At 48.1% G+C, this 20,215-nt stretch overlaps 1 protein-coding gene across 2 annotated transcripts in view; it reads left to right on the top strand.

The window, feature by feature from the left end:
• Positions 1-20,215, top strand: part of Hk1 (hexokinase 1) — a 68,150-nt gene that overhangs the window by 16,876 nt on the left and 31,059 nt on the right. For both annotated transcript variants that reach the window (XM_008827808.3, XM_008827807.3), the window contains exons 2-4: positions 4,419-4,581; positions 16,390-16,538; positions 19,950-20,069. In XM_008827808.3, the coding sequence (XP_008826030.2) occupies positions 4,419-4,581; positions 16,390-16,538; positions 19,950-20,069 (432 nt within the window). The remainder of the gene's footprint in view (positions 1-4,418; positions 4,582-16,389; positions 16,539-19,949; positions 20,070-20,215) is intronic.

Below are 20,215 nucleotides of genomic sequence, written 5' to 3'. Positions count from 1 at the left end.
CTGTATATGCTTGTGAGGCACCATGTTCCAGAGTGGGCACATGGCAGTCAAGGCCTCTGTAATAGCTCCTGGGGGCCCCTGTCATAGGGCAGACTTTCCAAAGGCTGAGACTTGCAGTAGGCACCAGAAGAGGTGCTATGCTGAGCCTGCCCCATGATCAAGCATAGAATAGGGTTAGAGGGACAGAAGGGTTCTGTGCTCACCAGCTGCTGGCCAGAGGGCTAAGCAGCTATGGATAGGACCCCAATCCCTGATAGAAGTGGAGGACATGCGTATGTGTGTGAGTGAGTATGTCTGTGTGTGTTTATATGAATGTGAGTATGTGTATGTGTGTATGAGTGTGTGAGTACGTGTCTGAGCATATATCTGCGAGTGTGTATATGAATGTGTGAGTACGTGTGTGAATGTGTGTATGGGTGTGTATATGAGGGTGTGAGAACACGTGTGTATGTATGTGTGCAAGTGCGTGTATTTGTGTATGTATCTGTGTAAGTACGTATGTGAATGCATGAGTACGTATTTGTACATACGTATGAATGTACATATGAATGTGTATGCGAGTGTATATAAGCTTATGAGTATGAGTGCATATGTGTGCATGGGTGTGTGTGTGTGTGTGTGTGTAGTTGGGAGAGAGGAAAATATCTTGAGCCCTCTGCTTATTGCTTATTACCATGGATTCATGTCACCCCCACTCCCAGCTTGTGCACTAACCACCATGCCTTCCTCTCCATGGTGGGCCGTGTCCCCAGAACTGAGCCAGGATAAACCTTTCCTCCTTTACAGCAAACAAACAGCATCTGGAGATAGATGAGAGGACAGAAATAGAAAAGCCCGAAGGGTTGTAGCCGTCCTGGCAGGAGCTAAGACATTCTAAAGGGAGACATTGAGCCCCTCCCTTGGGCTGTTGAGACAGTGGACCCCAAGGAATTCAGATTTCCCTAGGAGTCTCATGCTGGGAAAGGAAAAGGCTGAGGCCCTGGTGCCAGGCAGAGGAGAAACTTATCTCCTGGGAAGAAACTTCACACAGTGCTGACAACTTGCAGAACTGACCGGGATCCCAGAACTGAGACAGTGATTTGAGGCCGCATTTGACAGGGACTGCTTAGCAATGCATGCTTTTTACCATTTATTTCCACCTAAACCTCATGTCGGGACTCCAAGATACACTTGCACTAAACTCTTTTTGCTCCTCTTCCCAAGGTGACCTCATTTAAATCTCCTTTTCACTGTTAGGTGTCTCTACTCAGTCTATTGAGGACAGGTGACCAAGTCTAGCTTGTTAAGGCTACCAGAGCCCAGGCCACGACCCTAACAACTCTGTTCATCCAGTTTCAACATCTCTTTTGAGAGGGGTCCTAGCCCATGATGAGTCCCAGGCCTGAGTGGGAGGGAACTCTCCCATGTAAAGCATGCCCCCAACTGGCTTTGTCATTTGTACTTCCGGGCTGTATCTGGGCTCGGCTCAACTGTTCCAAACTGTTAGGGTTTGTGGATTAGTGCCTGTGCTGAGATGCTCCTCCAGGTAGGAGGCAGGATGGCTGGGGAGATTCAGGGAACTCTGCCTTTTCTATAAGCTTCTCCCTGTCCAGCTGGAAAATCTCAACAGCTCTCTTTAGGTTGGCCCTCTGTGCAGTAAGGGGACTGGCTTTCCCCAAGGGGTGAGGACTGCACCGTGAGCCTTAGGCCTGCAGGCTAAGACCTCACTCCCCTGGCTATGTTCTTTGCATTTGATCACTTACCTTCTTGCAGCTCTGTTCTGTAAAGTAGCGATCAAGAAGGTTAAATGACAAGCTGGACTTGAAAGCACTTGCTTTATGGAAATTGCAGTCTAATCACAAAGCAGCATTTCAGGGCCAGCATTACTTGAGCTCCTCCTCAGTGCCAAGTGACTTGCAAAGCTCTATTCAACACACTTCCCTTCCCTGGGGCATCCACACCTTGTCAAAGGGGATGGGCATGTCCATCATCAGACAGTCAGGATGCTGTGTGAGAGGGTGGCAGTTGAAACGTGTCCAGAAGGCTGGGGTGGCTCTGACTATTTCTGGAGGGTCCGGCCCCTGCTTCCTGTCCTGCAGCTTGGTCCAGCAGACAGCTTGGTCCCTTGGAAACACTGTCACACCTTGGATCCTACTTAACACTGTCGCGGCCATGCGTTCAGATCAGGTCTGTACTTGTTGGTGTGGCTCAAGGGGTTCTGTTACCTCGCACTGTCTGCCCCATCCATTCTGAACTGATTTTCATTCACCGTACACACACACCCTCCCTCACCTTTGGCTTCTCACACTCCTGTTTCTGCTTGGACACTCTCTGATGTCACCCCTCAGGACTTCATTAGCGTGCTTATACTGTGACCTCTTTGTTGATGTACCCAGACCAAGGACGCCATGCCTGCACTTGTGTTGCTAGCTTTGGGGTAGAATGCTGTGTGTCTCCTCCCAGAGCTATGCTTCTGGCAATTTCTGTCCTGCTCTTTGTGGTTTCTGATTGATTGTTCTTCATGTGGTTTTGTCATTAAGAAGAAAGAGAAGGGTGGTTGGGAGGTGACAGGCACTGGAGGCAGTGATCCCCTCTGGCCACAGAGGATTGATTGATAGACTCTTGCTGGCACCATGATTGTCATGAAGCAGGTAACAGGCAGGGTCTGGAGGGAGCATGAGGCCTGAAGACCAGAGTAAAAGTGACCTAGCTTGGGGACTCTATCCTCCAAGAGTCAGGACATTCCCAGCCACCCTGAACCACAGGCCCAAGATGCCATTCTTAGCAGCCGGTCAGCATCCAGGTCTTTTGTTAATGTTACTGGGTCATAAATCCAGCTCCATGTGCTGGGAGCCTTCTTGTGTGCAAGGCTCCGTGCCTTGCACTGGGGAGGTCAAACTGAGCACAAACACTGCGGCAGTGACGGACAGAAAGTTGTGACACAGGCTAGATGTAATGAGACGTCAGTGTCCAGGGAGGGGCTATCTCCAGCCTCAGTGGGAACTTGGGCATCTTGGGGAAGAAGTGATATCTGACCTGAACCTTGAAAAGCTGGTGAGAGCTGGCTAGTTGGGACTAGAAGGGAGGCGTTTCAGGTGCCACAAGGGATGGGGAGCACAGTTGGGTGAGCACAGAAGGCAGGGAGCCTTGCTGCTGAGAGTGGGAGACTCTGGGATGGGAGGGAAGGAGAGGACTAATCAGGTCTACCCTGAGAGAAGCTCCTTTGGCAGCGGGTAGAGTGTGTTAGAATGATAGTGAAGATGGAAAACCATGGGAACGGAGGCACCAACAGTATTTCTAGCTCACGGTCAGCTAGGTTTCTAAACCAGAGGAGCAGCCCAAACCAGAGGGCTCCAATGCACTCCACAGCACCGCAAGGACAGGTGTCTAGTTCCAGGTCAAGCTCAGAGTAGGGGCCAGGAGATGCTTTAACCCCTCTGTGGTGCTGACCATGTGTATATTAAGCAAGTGCATGTACCACTGAGCTGTACCACCAGCTCCCCAGCAGACACTTTTGTTTTTGTTTGAGACAGGGTTTCGTAGAGCCCAAGCTGGCCTTGAACTCCCCATGTAGCCAAGGATGACTTGAGAGCTTCATCCTCCTGCCTCCACCTTCCAAGTGCTGGGATTACAGGCATGTGCCATACCAGAATCAGGTTTAATCCAGGACCTCATGCATGCTAGGCAAGTACTCCACCAGACGAGTCACATACCCAGCTCCCACTAGCCACTTTTTGAGAGAACAACAACAAAAATGGAAAGAGAAAGAATAACCAATGGCTACTCACAGGGTAGAGATTAGGGGTCTGAGATTAGGAGCATGGTTGAACTGGAGAATTGGGGACCCAGGAAGAGGAGCAGATGGAAGGACAGGGTGATCTACTTGGAGGTGTGGACACATTGACCTGGCCAGAGTCCTCATTCATAGGCAGGGGCCTCCTGAGATATCTCTGTACATTCTGAAAGTGGGGTTAATGTCTGCCCTTTTGTCTTGCTACCTGTGTTCTCGGAAGGGTTCTAGCCCTTTCACTACCATTTCTGCCTTCTTAGAAGTCATATCCAAAGAAACACACCAGCACTACTGTCTCAGCAATTCATTCATTAATAGCAAATTTTGCTGTGTAGCTCAGGCTGGCCTGGAACTTGTGATCCTCCTGCATCAGCCTCCTGAGTATTGGGATTATAAACATGCACCACCATGCCTGGTTGGCCCTATTCGGTTGAGAAAACAAATTCTACACAGCTATTAGGCAACAGGGCTGGAACTTGCAGCCAGCTGACAGGCTCTAGAGACCTTATTCTTTGTTCCCTTTTTCCAGTGTGTCTGGCGGTCAGCTGTGTGGGGCACCAGTTTCCCATCCTGCCCTACCCAGGTAGACTGGAGCAGAAATGAACTTCCCTTGACCTCGGCCTTATTCTCCTTTCTTGTCTTCCCCCAGATTGATAAGTATCTGTATGCCATGCGGCTCTCTGATGAAACTCTGATAGATATTCTGACCCGCTTCAAGAAGGAGATGAAGAATGGCCTTTCCAGGGATTATAATCCAACAGCCTCAGTCAAGATGTTACCGACCTTTGTAAGGTCCATTCCTGATGGTTCAGGTGGGTTTCTGCAGGATCAAATACTGAGGGCTGAATATTCTGTAAAACCATCTTCCAACTGGTATTTGTCCATGGGTCCGTTTTCACTCGTTCACCTTTCTGTCCATCTCGTTCTCCCACCGATCCATCCATCTCTCCCTCTACCCACCCACCTATTCATTACGTCGGTCCTTCTGTCCTTCCCTCTTTCCTTCCCTCCCTCCATCTATCCACTCTTCTGTCCATCCACCCTTCCATCCATCCATTCATCCATGTTGGGAGCCTCTGTTATGCAAAGTCGAAGCCCCTTCACACTGGACAGCTCATGCAGCTCGGAAATTATGTGCTGCGGGCTCCTTTCATAGCAAGATGTCTTCCTGGCATCTTTCCTGTCTCTCCTTTTGAAGTGTCCGCCACAAATGCCATAACATAAACATGGCCTTTGGTTCTAACAGGTACCATGCCTTCCTGTAATTTCTCCAGGCAGACAACAGTCTAGCAGTGTGGCAGAAATCCACTTCTATATGTAAATACAATGCCTCACAAAGCATCTAACAGCCAAAGCTTTTACCACTACCCCCATGGTATAAATGTCTTAGTCAGAGATTTGGGCTGCAGAGATTTGGGCTGCAGAGAACTGGGTCGCAGAAAGCTGGGACACAGAGAGCAGGGTCTCAGACAATAAAGCTGTAACACAGACTAAGTCTTGAGTCTTGTGTTACTACCGGCGGCCCAATCTCTCCAGGGGGCGCACTCCCTCGTGACCGGCTTATGGACATTCTAGCTTTCGCCGTCTCCGTACTCTTCCCTGCCGTGGTTCTGTGGCCAGGAACCTTGCATCCTGAGGAATAGTACACGGGTGGATTAGGGACGGGATTTCAGCTGAACAATGCTTCAGTAGCAGAGGAAGCTCCAGAGACACGGGCCCGAGCCGCCCGGAAAAGCCTACAGGGCACCCGCCGCTCCCAGAGAGCCGTGGCCAGAGACGCCTGTGGGCGACTAGCCAGGTGTGGTAGGGGCCCCGAGATCCAGGGGCCCGGAGCGATATCCACGCACACCACGCCTGAGGCCCATAGAGACACGGAGAAGCCAACGGGACCAGACCAGCTTTCTTCCAGACGCACAGCGGGGGAGTGCCATCCCAGGAGTGCGCCCAGAGAGAGCGTACCCCCCCCCACATCCATCCCTCCATATACCCACCCACCTGTCATGTGTCTACTGGGCATCTGCCACCAATGAAGCCACATTGGACAATGCTGACCTGTCCTCATGGACAAGGCTGTGTTGTGGCTTGTGACTTTGGAAGTGTGGCATTTGAGGATTTGAAGATACTGTGTAGGTTGAGCTTATGTCTCCAGAATAAACCATGAGTTCATTTTAGGAGAATCCCAAGCACCAGGCCAGCTTCCTTTGGAAGATAAGTGGCATTCCTAGTGACTGGGAAAGTGTTGGTCTTGGGGGATTTGAGTCCATTTGAGCAAATTCCCTACATGCTGAATCAAGGTACCCACAAAGCAGAAAAATGGAAAGGGGCAGATAAATTCTCTCAGTCTGCATCCCTGTGCCTCCTGCCTGACTGGGGACTATCAACACCCCTCTCCAGAGAAGTGGCATTAAACCTACCCCGGTGGAGTGGAAGCTGGGGGATCTGCAGCCTCACTTGACAGTGGTAGCTGTCTTACCCAGCCAACCCGTAGTTATTGCTCGTTCATAATATGGATGCCAAGCGCATCCCAGCTCAGCACCGACAGGAGAATCCCACTTGCAAGCTGCATCCGTATGCCAGGCTGGGGCTCACCTGCTGCACACCATGAGGGGAGGTAGGCTCTAGGTAGGTAGGTTCTAGGTAGGTTCTAAGTTTCTTGTGTGAGTTCACTCCTTTGAGTGTGGCCTCCGAACTCCTGATTATTGAGGCTTGTACGCAGATGCCAAGAAAGCCACTGTGAGCACCAAGTGCTTGGCTTGCTGTGTGTGCAGTCTGGCTGAAGCAGGCAAATCCTGGCTACAGCTGGCCTTGAGAATGTCCTCACCGAGACCTGGGGCTGTACAGCGCTTGTGTGTGTGTGTGTTTACTCTGGTGTGGATGGGATTCGCCTCCCTCATACACATTGCCGTGTCTATTTTCCATGCTTCTTTGGCTGTTCAGAAATTAAATTGGCCCCACCCATGACCTTTTGTTTCTTTGAGGTGTTGGTTACCTGCAGTTTAGCTTTTGAAGGGGTTCTGGCCAGCTGAAGGAGCCTGGGCACTGTGTCCTGGGTGTGCTCTGCTGCCTGTGGGGGAAGGGACCGTTGTATTTAGTGCTACTTTTCCCCAGCCCTGGGTGGACCCACACCCAAGAGCAGAGGAGCCTCTCTGGTCCTTGCTGAGTTCAGCTGTGCCTGCAGGGCCTTGACTGTAATTTGCCGAGGAAAAGGAGGGGGTAGTAGCTCCAGGGAACACCTGCTTGGGCTGGGCTTGGGAGAACTCTGAAGGCTACCTGATCACAGTGCCCATGGAGGCCAGAAGAAGGTGTCAGATCCCTTGGAACTGGAGCTATGGACAGTTAGCTGCCATGTGGGTGCTGGGATCTAAATCTCAGTCTTCTGTAAGAGCAGCCAGTGCTCTTATCATTGAGCCATCTTTCTGTTCCCCCCTCTCCTCCCCTTTATTTTTGAAGACAGGGTCTCATTATGTAGCCCAAGCTAGCCTGGAGCTTGCTGTGTAGACCAGGCTGCTCTGAAACTCAAAGAGATTCATCTTCCTTGCCTCCCAAGTGCTGTGATTAAAAAGGCATGTGCCACCATGCCTGCCTAATAGTAACTTAAATGTGATGTCTCTACACAGTTATACACCTATGTTGGGATACACTGTTAAGGGTTTGCAGGACTGAAGCCAGTAGCCAAGGCCCAGGATTCCTTTGGCCCATGTCTGTTTCCTTCAGTGCCGATAGGACCAAGTGCTGGATCCTCTCAGGAGCACAGACCATTGTTGACAATGAAGGAGGAGAGGAGGGGGTGAAGCCAAAGCCCTGAGCCACAGGGACCTCTGGGCCTTCTAGGTCTTTGTAGTTTGTCTTAAGGATACTGGCCATCCTGGGTTAGGGCCCACACCAGTGACCTCTTTACTTGATCATGAAGACCCCATTTCCAAATACAGTCCCATTCACAGGAATCAGGGGTTAGGATTTTAACAGATGTTTTTAGGGGATACAGATCGACTCAAGGCATATCTTTACAGCTTTTCTCCGGATGAGATGACTAATCCTAATATTGATGGGTGGGCTTAGTTCGTGTACTCTAGAATGGTCCCTACAGCCATAGACATTGGTCCCAGCTCAGTCCATGTCCCTTTGAGAAGTGAGATGCTGCCTCCTTCACCACCCCTCCTCTGGGCTCCCTTGTCCTCTAAGGACAGGAAGATTTCCTGATGTGATCCAAAAGCAGGTCCCTAACAGGAAGCCCGAGGTGCTGTTCCCGTTTTGAAATGTTAATCACTCTTCCATCGTGGTAATTAGTGAGCCACAGAACCAGTGTTAATCCCAAACCAGGGCTGGAGAAATGGAGCTCTCCAGACATAGAGCTCAGGTGATGGGAAACGCAGCCTGGGATGGGAGATGTGTGGCTTTCATGGCAAAGGGAGAAGAAACTGGCCTTCCCACTCCCACTGTCATTGACCCTGTGAACTGGATTGAGCTTTAAAACTACTGATTTTTCAGGAAGATTTCTGGAGTCATATCTGACCCACATTCTAATATATACTGGGCCTTTTTTATGACCCCTTCTCTTTTTGACATTATTTTTCACATACATTAATTATATCTAGTAATTGGTTTCATGCTGACATTTTCGTACACATATGTGATGTATTTTTATTGTATTTGACCCCTGCCCCATCACCTTCTTGTTCAAGCCCCACTCCCTCTAATTCCTTTTCTTCTTAGCTTTGTTACATTTCCATTACAGGGTTTTGTTTATTTGTTTTGTTTTGTTTTTGAGACCCATCCTATTCGTTTAGGGCTTCCTAGAGGATCCTGGATGAGGAGTTATTTACAAGAGCGTGAGCTCCCTGCCAGTGGTTACACTTGAGGAAAGTGTCCCTGCTGTCCCCAGCAACCATTAACTATCTATAGATGCTTAGGGGTGGGGCCTCATGAGCCCCTCTCCCCTAGCTACCATTGTATCTGCTATAAGTTCTCAGGGAGGGGCGGGACCTCATCCCTTCTCCCTCATGGCTGGATGTTGGCAGGCCCAATCTTGTGAAGGTCTTATGCTGATTGACACAACCTCAACCTCTGTGAGACCCAGACCACAGCTCTGCTGTCCCCCCCCCCCCCCCCCCCGCCTTCTCCAGCTTTTTTACATTCTTTCAGCTCCCTCTTCCTGTGATGTTTCCTGGGCCTTGGTGGGGTAATGTAGGCATGTTCCATTTATGGTTGAGCAGTCAGCAGTCCCTTTTGGGGACTGTTTTGCCAGGTGTGAGTCTCTAATTACTGTTACCCACTGTGAAAGGGAGCTTCTGAGGCCAAAGGTGCTGTTGGCAGCATTAATCTATAGGTATAAATACTTATTTGCAAGGCAGTGTCCCATTGTACATTTAAAAAATCACTTAACTATTTGTATTTTGTGTGTATAAGTGTTTTGCCTACATGTATGTCAGTGCACCACAGGTACAATGCCGGCAGAGGCCAGAAGGAGGTATTGGATCCCCAGAACTGGAGTTACAGATGGTTGTTAGCTGCCATGTGGGTGCCAGGAACTGAACCTGGGTCCTCTGCAAGAGCAGCCAGTGCTCCTAACTGCTGAGCCATCTCTCCAGCCCCACGTTGGATGATTTTTTAGTGGACATTGTTTCTTGTTGAAGTCCTCTGAGTCAGCATTGCTGACTGCCTCATTTATGCAGCCCCCTCTTTCCCCCGTATTTAGTGCCAAGGATATTGTAGATACAGGTAGACTGTTTCTCCCTCACAGTTCCTGGCACAGAAGAAACCAAAATATATTTCCTGGAACTTAAGGATATTTTCATCCTTTTTCATGCAGAACAGAATTTGTAGTGTATGCGATGATAGGGTTTTTGTTGTTGTTGTTATTGTTTGTTTTGTTTTGCTTTTTAAGGCTATGTCTTTTTATGTAGACCAGGCTGGCTTGAACTAGCAGTTCCCCTGCCTTAGCCTCTCAAGGGCTAGACTTGCAGGGTGTGCCACCATGCGCAGAATGGTCAGAGATATTTTGTGTTCTACATTCCAGCCAAGGAAAGAACTCTTTCTTCTTTCCTTCCTTTTTTGACCCTGGGTCTCATGGCCTCCAAGCTGCTGTGTACCCAAGGATGACCTTGAAGTTCCCCTTTCTTCCTGTGACAAGCTTGTGGGTTCTGGCTTTCCTGTCTGGAAGGATGGTGAGATCACTGGCAGTTGTCTCTACTTGTGAATCCACATGGCTGGTTCTGGTAGGCTTTGGGATGAAGGCTGTCACTGGGGCTGGCTTGCAGACAGGAGGGAATGCCTTTAGTCGACCCACAGAGCAGAGCAGAGGTCCACTCTTCATGAAGGTGTTTCTATTTGCCCTGTGTTCCAGTGCAGGGCCTGGACTCGAGACATCTGCCCATGTGTTTGTCTTCCTCTATTTGCTAGTAATAATGATGGTCATTAGAAAGGAGAGAGATGTCTGGTCCTTCAGAGCTGTGCTTAATGAGCCTTCTCTTGAAGAGTGGCTCCCTGCCCACAGCAGAAGTGGGAAATGGGGTGGGGGTGGGGTTCAGATGGAGGCTACTGGAGTGGGAGGGCAGGTTTGAAACCAAAGATGTGAAGAGGAATTTTGAGAGAAGCCCGCTGCTATAGAAAGAGGCTGAGCTTGAAGCGAGAGGGGGGTAAAAAGAAATAAAAATCCAAACAACAGGCTCCAGCACCTCCACTCTGTCTAGTTCTACGTGACCTTGGACATGAGGGAATCTGGTGGCTCATGCCTGTCATCCCAGCACTTGGAGAATTGCCATAAGTTCCAGAACAGCCTGGGCTACAGAGTAAAACCCTCTCCTGTCTCAAAAAAAGCAAGTGGGCTATTAAAATAATAAACACCTAAATAGAGGGCATGATTATGCCTGCCCTGCTTGCCAGCAGAAGGGCTTTGGGCCCTGGAGGCCAGTGGAAGGGGCATCCTGAGTCCTGTCAGTATCACCTTTGCACTCTGGTACCCAGCTCTGTAAAAGTTCTTTGGGAAGGTCTTTCTGAAGCAGCCTAGCCAGTTAGTTACAGGACCCTGTGGTGGGGCAGACCTGTGGAAGCCCAGCCTCTGGAAGAAGGATGTGGAGGGTTTTAGAACTCACTGGTATCTCTGATGTACAAGGAGGCAGAGAAAAGGGCATGGCAAAGCCAAAGTTTTCCCACCTCCACCCCCTTCCCAACTAGTCACATAAGGTGGGGTGAGCCTGAAGGGGGCCTGTTGGTACACACCTGTAACCCTAGCACTCAGAAAGTGGAGACAGGTGGATCAGAAGTTCAAGGTCACATTCAGTTACGTAGGAAGTTCAAGAGCAGCCTGGACTACATGAGACCCTGTCTAGAGAGATGGGAGAGGAGAGAGCCTGAACTGGACCAGACTCACTGGTGCATACTCTAGTCCTAGCTTCTTAGGCTAAAGTAGGAAGATCCTAAGTTCAAGGCCTTGATGACTGAAACAGGAGGAGTGTGATGCCAGGTATCCACCAGAGCTTGCAAAAATCTTTGTTGTACTTACCTGAAGTCATTCCTTCGTGTCCCTTGCCTGACAGAATGTAGGCACAAACAGACCACAGGTGACCAACCTAGGTGGTTCTCGACAACTCACACACTCAGGTTGTTTGCTGTCTGTAGGTGAGATCACCCTTGCCTCCAACTTGCTTATCATCAATTGAGGAAGATAAGACCTGCAGATATAAAAGAAAACTATGAGCATTATAGTTTGCAGTCTGAGAGGAGGGAGGGGTCCCCCTGGCCACAGTTGGGACCAGTTTGGTTATAGCTTCCTTATCCATAAACCAGAGTGTTGAGTTAATATTTTTCCAGCATTTCCTGAGCTGTAAAAGTGAAAATAGGTGTGGCCACCCTTTTTCTCAGTAAGCTTTACAAAACACACCTTCAGATGGAGCCAGGGTCAATGCAACGAGGGAGGATTCAGACCCTATAGAGGTCCCTTGTCACAGCCCTCAGCAGCCACCTGCCAGGCCCCTCTCAAATCTGTCACCTCATTCCCAGTTGTCCAGAGCGTTTGGTTTTTTAGCTTTGTCCTGGCATGTCATGACTACCCTTTCTGCTCTGACTTGATCTCCCTGGGACGCTGCTGACTTGTGTGTGAGCCCCCAGAGGTGCAGTCTGACTACCAGCCCTTTCTAGACAAGGCACAAAGCTGTTTTGTGTGGGCATGATGCTGTTAGCTGAGTTCCCAGGCATCAGCACTTGGAACCTAATTGACACAGAACCTCCTGCAAATGAGTCCTGGCTGACAACTGAAAATTTCCTATGCTATCGTTCAGTTCATGGGGAATCCCATGTAAGTATGTATTGGCTATAAAAGAGAATACTTTGGGGGGGAAGAAACAAAAAACATTCTTCAAAAATAAAAATAAAGTCCAAGAGACCCAGAATAGCCATCTTAGGATCGAACAGGGCAGGAGATTTACCACAGATAGCAGTAACCAGGACTGTATGGTCCTGGAGAGACAAGTAGATTGATCAGTGGAACCAAACTGAGAGTTAAGAAGAAACAAATTCACAAGCCGAGTGTGGTCGCACACATCAGTAGTCCCAATACTTGGAGGCAGAGGCAGGTGGAGCTCTATGAGTTGAAGGCCAGCCTGGTCTACACAGTGAGTTCCAGGCCAGCTAGGGATATAGGGAGACCCTGTTTCAAAAAAAAAAAAGAAAGAGAAAGAAGAAAGAAGAACTGGGCACTAGAGAAGGAAGGATTTGGAACAGCCCAGTGGGAGTGAGGGAAAGAAGTTAAATGAGGAACTGGAAAGGTAGTTCAGTATTAAGAGCACTGGCTGCTCCTGCAGAGGACTTGGGTTCAGTTTCCAGAATCCACATGATGACTAACAACCATCCGTAACTCCAGTTCTATAGGATCTGATCCCTCTTCTTGCCTCCATGAGCACTGAATGCATGGGTGCCCTTACATCTATGCAGGCAACACCCTCATACACATACATTAAAAATGAAGAAAGGGGGTTGGGGTAAGCTCAGTGGTAGAGCGCTTGCCTAGGAAGCTCAAGGCCCTGGGTTCAGTCCCTGGCTCCGAAAAAAGAAAGAAGAAAGAAGAAAGAAAGAAAGAAAGAAAGAAAGAAAGAAAGAAAGAAAGAAAGAAAGAAAGAGAAAGAAAGAAAGAAAGAAACTCATAATTCTGTGGTCAACTGGTTTTTGGCAAGGGTACCAGGACTTTGGTAGCCTTTTCAGCCATTGGGGCCAGGACCCTGAAAAGCCAGAGAATGAAGTTGGACCCTTACCTCATACCATATACAAAAAAATTAACTCCAAATAGATCAAAGGAACTATAAAATGCCTCATAAAAAACAGATGTGAAGCTTTGTGACCTTGGGTTTGGCCATGGATTCTTGTGCACAATACCCAAAACAAAACTGAAAAAAGATAAATGAGACTTCATCAGAATTAAAAACTTTTGATAGAGCATGTGCCCAGTGTGTGTGAAGTGCTGGATTCCACAACCCAACCCACCCCAGCACCACAAAACAAACAAAAACAAGTTGAAAACCTTCTGTGCCTTATTTGTTGTTAGTATTACTATTTTGAATTTTTAGAAGTTTAATTTATTATTGTGTGTATTGTGTGTATTTGGGGGCGTGTGTATGGCCTGGTGTGCATGTAGAACTCATAACACCCTTGTGAGCTGGGCATGGTGGCACACACCTTTATCCCAGCACTTGGAGGCAGAGGCAGATAGATTTCTGTGAGTTCAAGGCCATCCTGATCTATATAGCTACTTTCAGATCACGTGGGGCTACAGGAAGGCACTGTTCCAAAGAAAGACTATACCTTTGTGGAATTGATTCTCTCCCTCCTTTAAGAAAGAGGTTTTAGGGGCTAGAGAGATGGCTCAGTGGTTAAGAGCACTGGCTGATCTTCCAGAGAACCCGGGTTTAATTCCCAGCACCCACATGGCAGTTAACAGCCACCTGTAACTCCAGTTCCAGAGGATTCAATGCCCTTTTCTGGCCTCTGCAGGCTTCGTTCGACACAGGTTCACTTACATACATGCAGGCAAAGCAGTCATCATGTAAGATAAAATAAAAAGAACATTTTCTTTAAAATTTTTAATTATGTGCCTCTGTGTGGGTTTATTTGTGTGAATGAGTACAGTGTCTCTGGAAGCCAGAGAGGGCATCAGATCCCCTGGAACTGGAGTTAAAGCTGTTGTGAACTGCCTGATATGGATACTGGGAGCTGAACTCAGGTCCACTGGAAAAGCAGCAAATTCTCTTAAGCTGCTTAACCATCTCTCCAGCCATATTCCTTCCACCTTTACATGGGTTCTGGGGACTGAGCTCAGATCATGAGGTTTTTTGAGGCAAGCACTTTTATCCATTAGCCATCTTGCTGGTCCTGTTACTGTTGTCGGTATGTGTGTGTGTCGGGGGGTGCATATTCATGTGGGTATTTGTGCTGGATAGCTTTAGTGTCAACTTGACACACCTGGGTTGAGGGAGCCTCAATTGGGAAATTGCCTCTATTGGACTGGGCTGTGGCCATGTCTGAAGGGCATCTTCTTGATGAGTGATGTGGGGAGGCCCAGCCCACTGTGGGTGGTGCCACCCCTGGGCACGTGGGCCTGTGTTGCATAAGAAAGCAGGCTGAGCAGGGGCCAAAGGAGCAAGCCTGTAAGCAGCGTTCCTCCATGGCCTGTGCTCCAGCTCCTGCCTCCAAGTTCCTGCCCTGAGTTTCCTACCTTGGGCTCCCTGATGAACTGCGTGCGACCTGGGAGATTGTAAGACAAATAAACCCTTTCCTCCCTAAGTTGGTACTGGTCAGAGTGTTTTGTCACAGCAATGAAGAACAAACCAGGACAGTATTCATGTGGATGCATGTGTACTTTTGTGTGTGTGTGTGTGTGTGTGTGTGTGTGTGTGTGTGTGTAGGACATAGGTCAGCTTCAGCTGTCATTCCTCAGGAGGGCATCTACTTTGTTTTTAGAGACAGGACCTCTCATTGACGTGGAGCTTGCCAAGTAGACTAGGCTAGTTGGCCAGCAAGCCCAAGCGATCCACTGGCATGTCTCCACCTCCCAAGTGCTGGAATTACAGGTGCATGCTACCATGTCTGGCTTTTTTTTGGATAATGAGGTACCCCAAGAAATCTGATATTTACAGCCATGGGATTGAGAATTACTGTAACTTGGGGAGGCAGGGGTGGCTGTCACCCCCTGGCCTAATGACACGGGCTGCATCATGGATGAACTTTGGAGACATGTTGAATGAAATGGCAATCACACATACATAAAGACAATTTGTGCCCAGTTGCATGTACATGACATATCCAGGACAATCTAAGGAGATGGTAGAGTAGAGGTTACCAGGAGTGGGTGGGACAGGGAGTTACTGCTTAATGGTTACTGAGTTTCTGTTGGAGTGATAAAAAAGTTTTGGAAATAGGTAATAATGAGGGTTGCTTAACAATTATGAATGTCCTTAATGACTGAACTATGCACTTAAATGTTTCCAGCAGTAAATCGTATGTTGTTTATTTTTTACAATACCAATGGAAAACCAACCCCAGGAGGAAGTGGAGTTGTGGAAGAGCAGTGATTGGCATCTGAGCCGACATGGAAGGAACCCAGGGCATGGGATGGATGGCAGGTGTAGGGTTTTCTCTGAGCTGAAATGCTGGGTGAGCTGGGTGTGGTGGCACACATCTGTAATCCCAGCCATTGGGAGGCTAAGGTAGGAGGATCAGGAGATTGAGGTCATCTTTGATTGTGTAGTGATCTTCGACTGTGTAGTGATTTTGAGATCAGCCTGGGTTATGTGAGACTATGTCTTAAAGAACAAAAACCAAGCCGGGTGTGGTAGTACATAACTTTAATCCCAGCACTCGGGAGACAGAAAAAGATGGAGCTCTGAGGTCAAGGCCAGCCTGGTCCACATAGTAAGTTACAGGCCAGTGGGGACTACATAGTGATAGACCCCAAAATAACAGTTGGTTTTGGAGTTGGTCTCTCCAATGTTGTGAGATCTTTATTTATGGGTAACTTTTAAAAAATATATTATTATTATTATTATCATTATCATTATTTTGGACTTTTTGAGACAGATTCTCTCTGTAGCCCCAGGTGTCCTGGAACTTACTATGTAGACCAGGCTGGCCTTGAACTCACAGAGATCCGCCTGCCTCTGTTAATATTATTTTTTTGTGTATGAGTGTATTGCCTGCCTGTGTGTAAGTGCACCCATGTCGTGCACTGCTCTTGGAGGTAGAAGATGGTGTGGGATCCCCTGGAACTAGAGTTATGGAGGTTGTTAGCCTCCATGTGGGTGCTGGGACTCAAATCTAGGTCCTTTGCAAGAGCAGCCAGTGCTTTTAACCACTGAGCCATCTCTCCAGCCCCAGCAGTGTTGTTTTTAAAAAGGGTAAGAAATTAGAGGAAGGTGTGATGGAGCTTTGTACTTCGTCAACACTTCCCTCCTCTGCAGTTTGAAAGGAGAGGCTGGGGTTACTAGGGCAGGGCCACACAAGGGTAGCACAGTTCCTTCTGCTGACAGTACAGTGTGGTGGTGGTGGGAGAGGCAGATAGGGCCGGACCCAGAGAGCGAATATGGTCACAGATTTCTCATGCTTGAATCTAATATACCTGTTATCTTCCTCAACAGAAAAGGGGGATTTCATTGCCCTGGATCTTGGCGGGTCTTCCTTTCGAATCCTGAGGGTACAAGTGAATCATGAGAAAAACCAGAATGTCAACATGGAGTCGGAGGCCTACGAGACCCCAGAGAACATCGTGCATGGCAGCGGAAGCCAGGTGGGCCCGTGTTCTCTTCAGTTTGGTCCCCTTGGGCCACCGTCCCTTGAGATACCTGCAGGGACCAGACTTCTGAGCCCTGTTGTCCTGAGCCTTGGCAGGATGTTTGGAGGTTTGTTGTAAAAGTCTGTCAGTCCTAAAGGACCCATGGGGGGGAGGAATTCTGCAGCCAGTTGGGGCTGGGTGTCCCCACCCCCATGTACCTTTTCACATTCACGTTCACAGCAAGTTCCTCTTGCCACTGTCCCCATCTTCCAGCCGCTTCCACGTCTTCCCTTCTTAGACCCAGGAATACTTTGTTTCCTACTGTCTTATTTCTTCCTTTGTCTTCTAAGTAGTATAAAAAGATGATGATGATGGTGATGTGGTGTCTTATTATAACACATACTAGTATCATGTTTTTATATGCAAGTCCCTGGTATGCGAGCACTTGGTACATATTAACTCATTTAATCATCACAACAACCCTGTGGGATAGGTATTATTATTTTCATCTTACAGGTGGGGGGGAATCAAAGCTCAACTGTTAAAAGCTGTTCGGATTCAGAGTTCAACCTAGGGGTCTCACTCTTGACTATAGTTATGACTTCAACTATTCAGAATCTTAAGACAAAGTTTTCTATTTATCTTTGTTTTCTTTCTTTTTAAAAATTTTTCTTTTTAAGACAGGCTCTTACTATATAGTACTGGCTGGTTTAGAACTTACTGTATAGACCAGGCTAGCTTTGAACTCAGGAAAGATCCACCTGCCTCTGCTGGGATTAAAGGCATGCATCACCAGCCCCAGTTTCTTTCTTGGATATTTGATGGTGAGAGAGTGCAGTGTGATGTGGTGGCTGTGGGCAGGGACTTAGACCAGGGAGCGAAGGTGACAGGCTTGAAAGATGGACCCTGGTGAAGCCGGAACCTCTCCCACGGCAGTCTGGTGTATGTTAGCAGGTATTGGGTGACCCATCTCCTAAGATCTCTGACTGAACTGCTCCGTGGAGTCCTCTGTGACCCAGGTCTCATGTTACCCATGGAGCTGCTCAAGCCCATAGACTGTGAGCAGTGGGGAAGTCTTGGGGTCAGGATCATGAAGTAGTCTCATCCTCTGTGATGTGTGAGTGTTTTCAAATAGATTTTAAACCTTTCATTTGAAAACACTGTCAAACTTAACAGAGATGAGTACAGGAACTTGTATTCTCTCTCTCTCTCCACACACACACACACACACACACACACACACACACACACACACATATTCATACCTATAGCATCATACCCAAAGTCTCAGTGCTGTTTTAAGCTTCATGATTTCAAAAGCATAAATGCAGTGTTGTTGGAACATTATTTAAGGGGCTAGATGGTGGCTTAGTGGTCAAGAGGCCTTCTTTCATTACTTGACATAGTTCTAAGAATTATGAGTAATATTTAAGGGTTTTTTTTTGTTTTGTTTTTGGTTTTTTTTTTTTGTCTTTTTGAGACAGGGTCTCCCTGTAGCCCCAGCTTTCTTGGACTCACTATGTAGACCAGGCTGGCCTTGAATTCACAGAGATCTGCCTGCCTCTGCCTCCCAAGTGCTGGGGTTAAAGGCGTGCACCACCACTGAGCCAGTTGTCATGAAAGAAGAAATTAATGTGATTCATTCTTAGTTATTTTTCTTTTGTGTGTGTGTGTGTCGGGGGTGGGTGGGTCCTAGGGCTCAAATCTTGGACCATGGAAATGCAAGAAAAGTGCTCTACCATTGAGCTACATCCCCAGACCATTTCTTACTTTTTAGTTTTGAAGACAGGGTCTCACTAAGATGCTTAGGCTGGCCTGAACTCACTGTAGCCCAGGCTGGCCTTGACCTCTGGATCTTCCTTCCTCAGCCTCTGGAGACCAGGATCATAGGTATATACCAATACCCAGCTCAGCTTGGCCTTCTCAGCTGCTCTGGGAAGATGTACTTGGCTTGGATTTGGGTACTGGGTATGGGGACTTAGTATGACTCCATTGCCACAGCAAGCTATTCCCAGGCCCTAGCCCCTGCCTTTTCTACACAGCCTTCCTTCCTCTGCTCACTTGCAGCCAGGGGTGCCTGGAGCTCCTGGTGCTGATGGCGTGGGGCTCAAGGACTGACTTAGAAATGGGTTTATAGCAGTCTGAAATAGGTCCCAGGCAGCTTAGCATGGCTTCTCCAGGGAGGAAGGTCACATGTCTCTTCAGTCAGATCTGCTGCTGCAGCCATAGCCTGAGTAATAGTGACTCAAGAAAAGAGATTCCCAAATCAAGACGGACTAGGTGTCCCTTTACCCCAGCAGTGAGTCAGGTCCAGCTCTAATGCTGGGTCAGGGTGACTGTGGTTTATCTCATTGAACACTGTCTTCTGGGCTCTAAGAAATTCTGTGACTGTGTTTCCAAGGACTTGCTACTGTTGACAGTGTATATACAAGACCAGGCTTCTTTCTAGTGGATTCCTACCATGGGTGTATACCTATGACTCAGAACAGGCAGGCTTACATGGCAATGCAGTATGTAAATAGATGTATCTAACATGGTATATTCACAGTAGTACTCTGATGCACACAGAGACAGTCCTTAAAGATACATGGATGACTCAGAACAAACACCCAAAAGCAAGCCCTGCACCATTTCATTTATATACAAAGAAGACAAACTGTCAAAACTGAGCAAGAGCATTAGAAATCAGGGAGGCAAGTGGTAGTGACCCCAAGGCCATGAGAATGGCATCTGGGTTTATTGCTGTTACTCTGTCACCCAGACTGGCTTTGAATTAGCTGCTAACCTCCTGTCTCAGCCTCCTAAGTGCCAGGATTCCAGGCACGAGGCACATACAAGTTTGGCATCTGGATTTTCATAGCATTATATTTCTTTGGGTTTTGGTGCTAAAGAGCAAACAGAGACTTGTGCCCAGGTAAGTGCCCTGCCACTGAGCCACACCCCCAGCCCAGCTTGTATTTCTTGACATGGGTGCAACATGTGAGAACCCTGTGACTGCCACACTTAGGATACAGACATGCACATAGAGGGTATGCATAAATCATTCAATAAAAAGCAAAACATGGTCTTTTGAAGACTGTTTGGCACTGCAGTGTGTCAGCAGCTGTGGGTTGCCCTGCAGGTCCTGGGATTTATAGAGACCAGCCTGGGAAGGGGTAGAAGGCTACTCCACGTACGCAGCTGATGGAAACCCGTGGCCAGCTTGTCATGGAAGAATGCTGATTCTCTATTGTTTCTAAGTTTTCCTCAGTGCCTGGACAACATGTGGCTCATTGCTGAGAGGCCAGCCCTTCGGAGGGTTGGAGGTGCTCTCTGAGAGCTATGCTGACCCACAGACATTTCCTCAAACATATAGCCTGGCTTTCCAGGCAACCCCAACACAGCGTTCCCTTTCTCCCACTGACTGTTCTCTCTTGTGCCCACCAGCTTTTTGATCATGTCGCTGAGTGCCTGGGAGACTTCATGGAGAAAAGGAAGATCAAGGACAAGAAGTTGCCTGTGGGGTTCACATTTTCTTTCCCCTGCCGACAATCCAAAATAGATGAGGTAGGATGTTTGGGGTGACTGAGTTCTGTAGATGGTTCATCACTTTCTTCACTTTTCCTTTTGCTTATGGGATGACCTATGTGTCTAATAGTTTTAGAATTATTTGCCAAAATCATTGTGAGGTCATGGTGTTGTGTCTCCCCCCT

This window comes from Nannospalax galili, unplaced genomic scaffold, assembly GCF_000622305.1.
Source record: "Nannospalax galili isolate Female #2095 unplaced genomic scaffold, S.galili_v1.0 scaffold853, whole genome shotgun sequence".
Classification (NCBI taxonomy): Eukaryota; Metazoa; Chordata; class Mammalia; order Rodentia; family Spalacidae; genus Nannospalax; species Nannospalax galili.
Note: the sequence above shows the minus strand (reverse complement) of the source record. Positions and strands in the feature narration are given on the sequence as shown.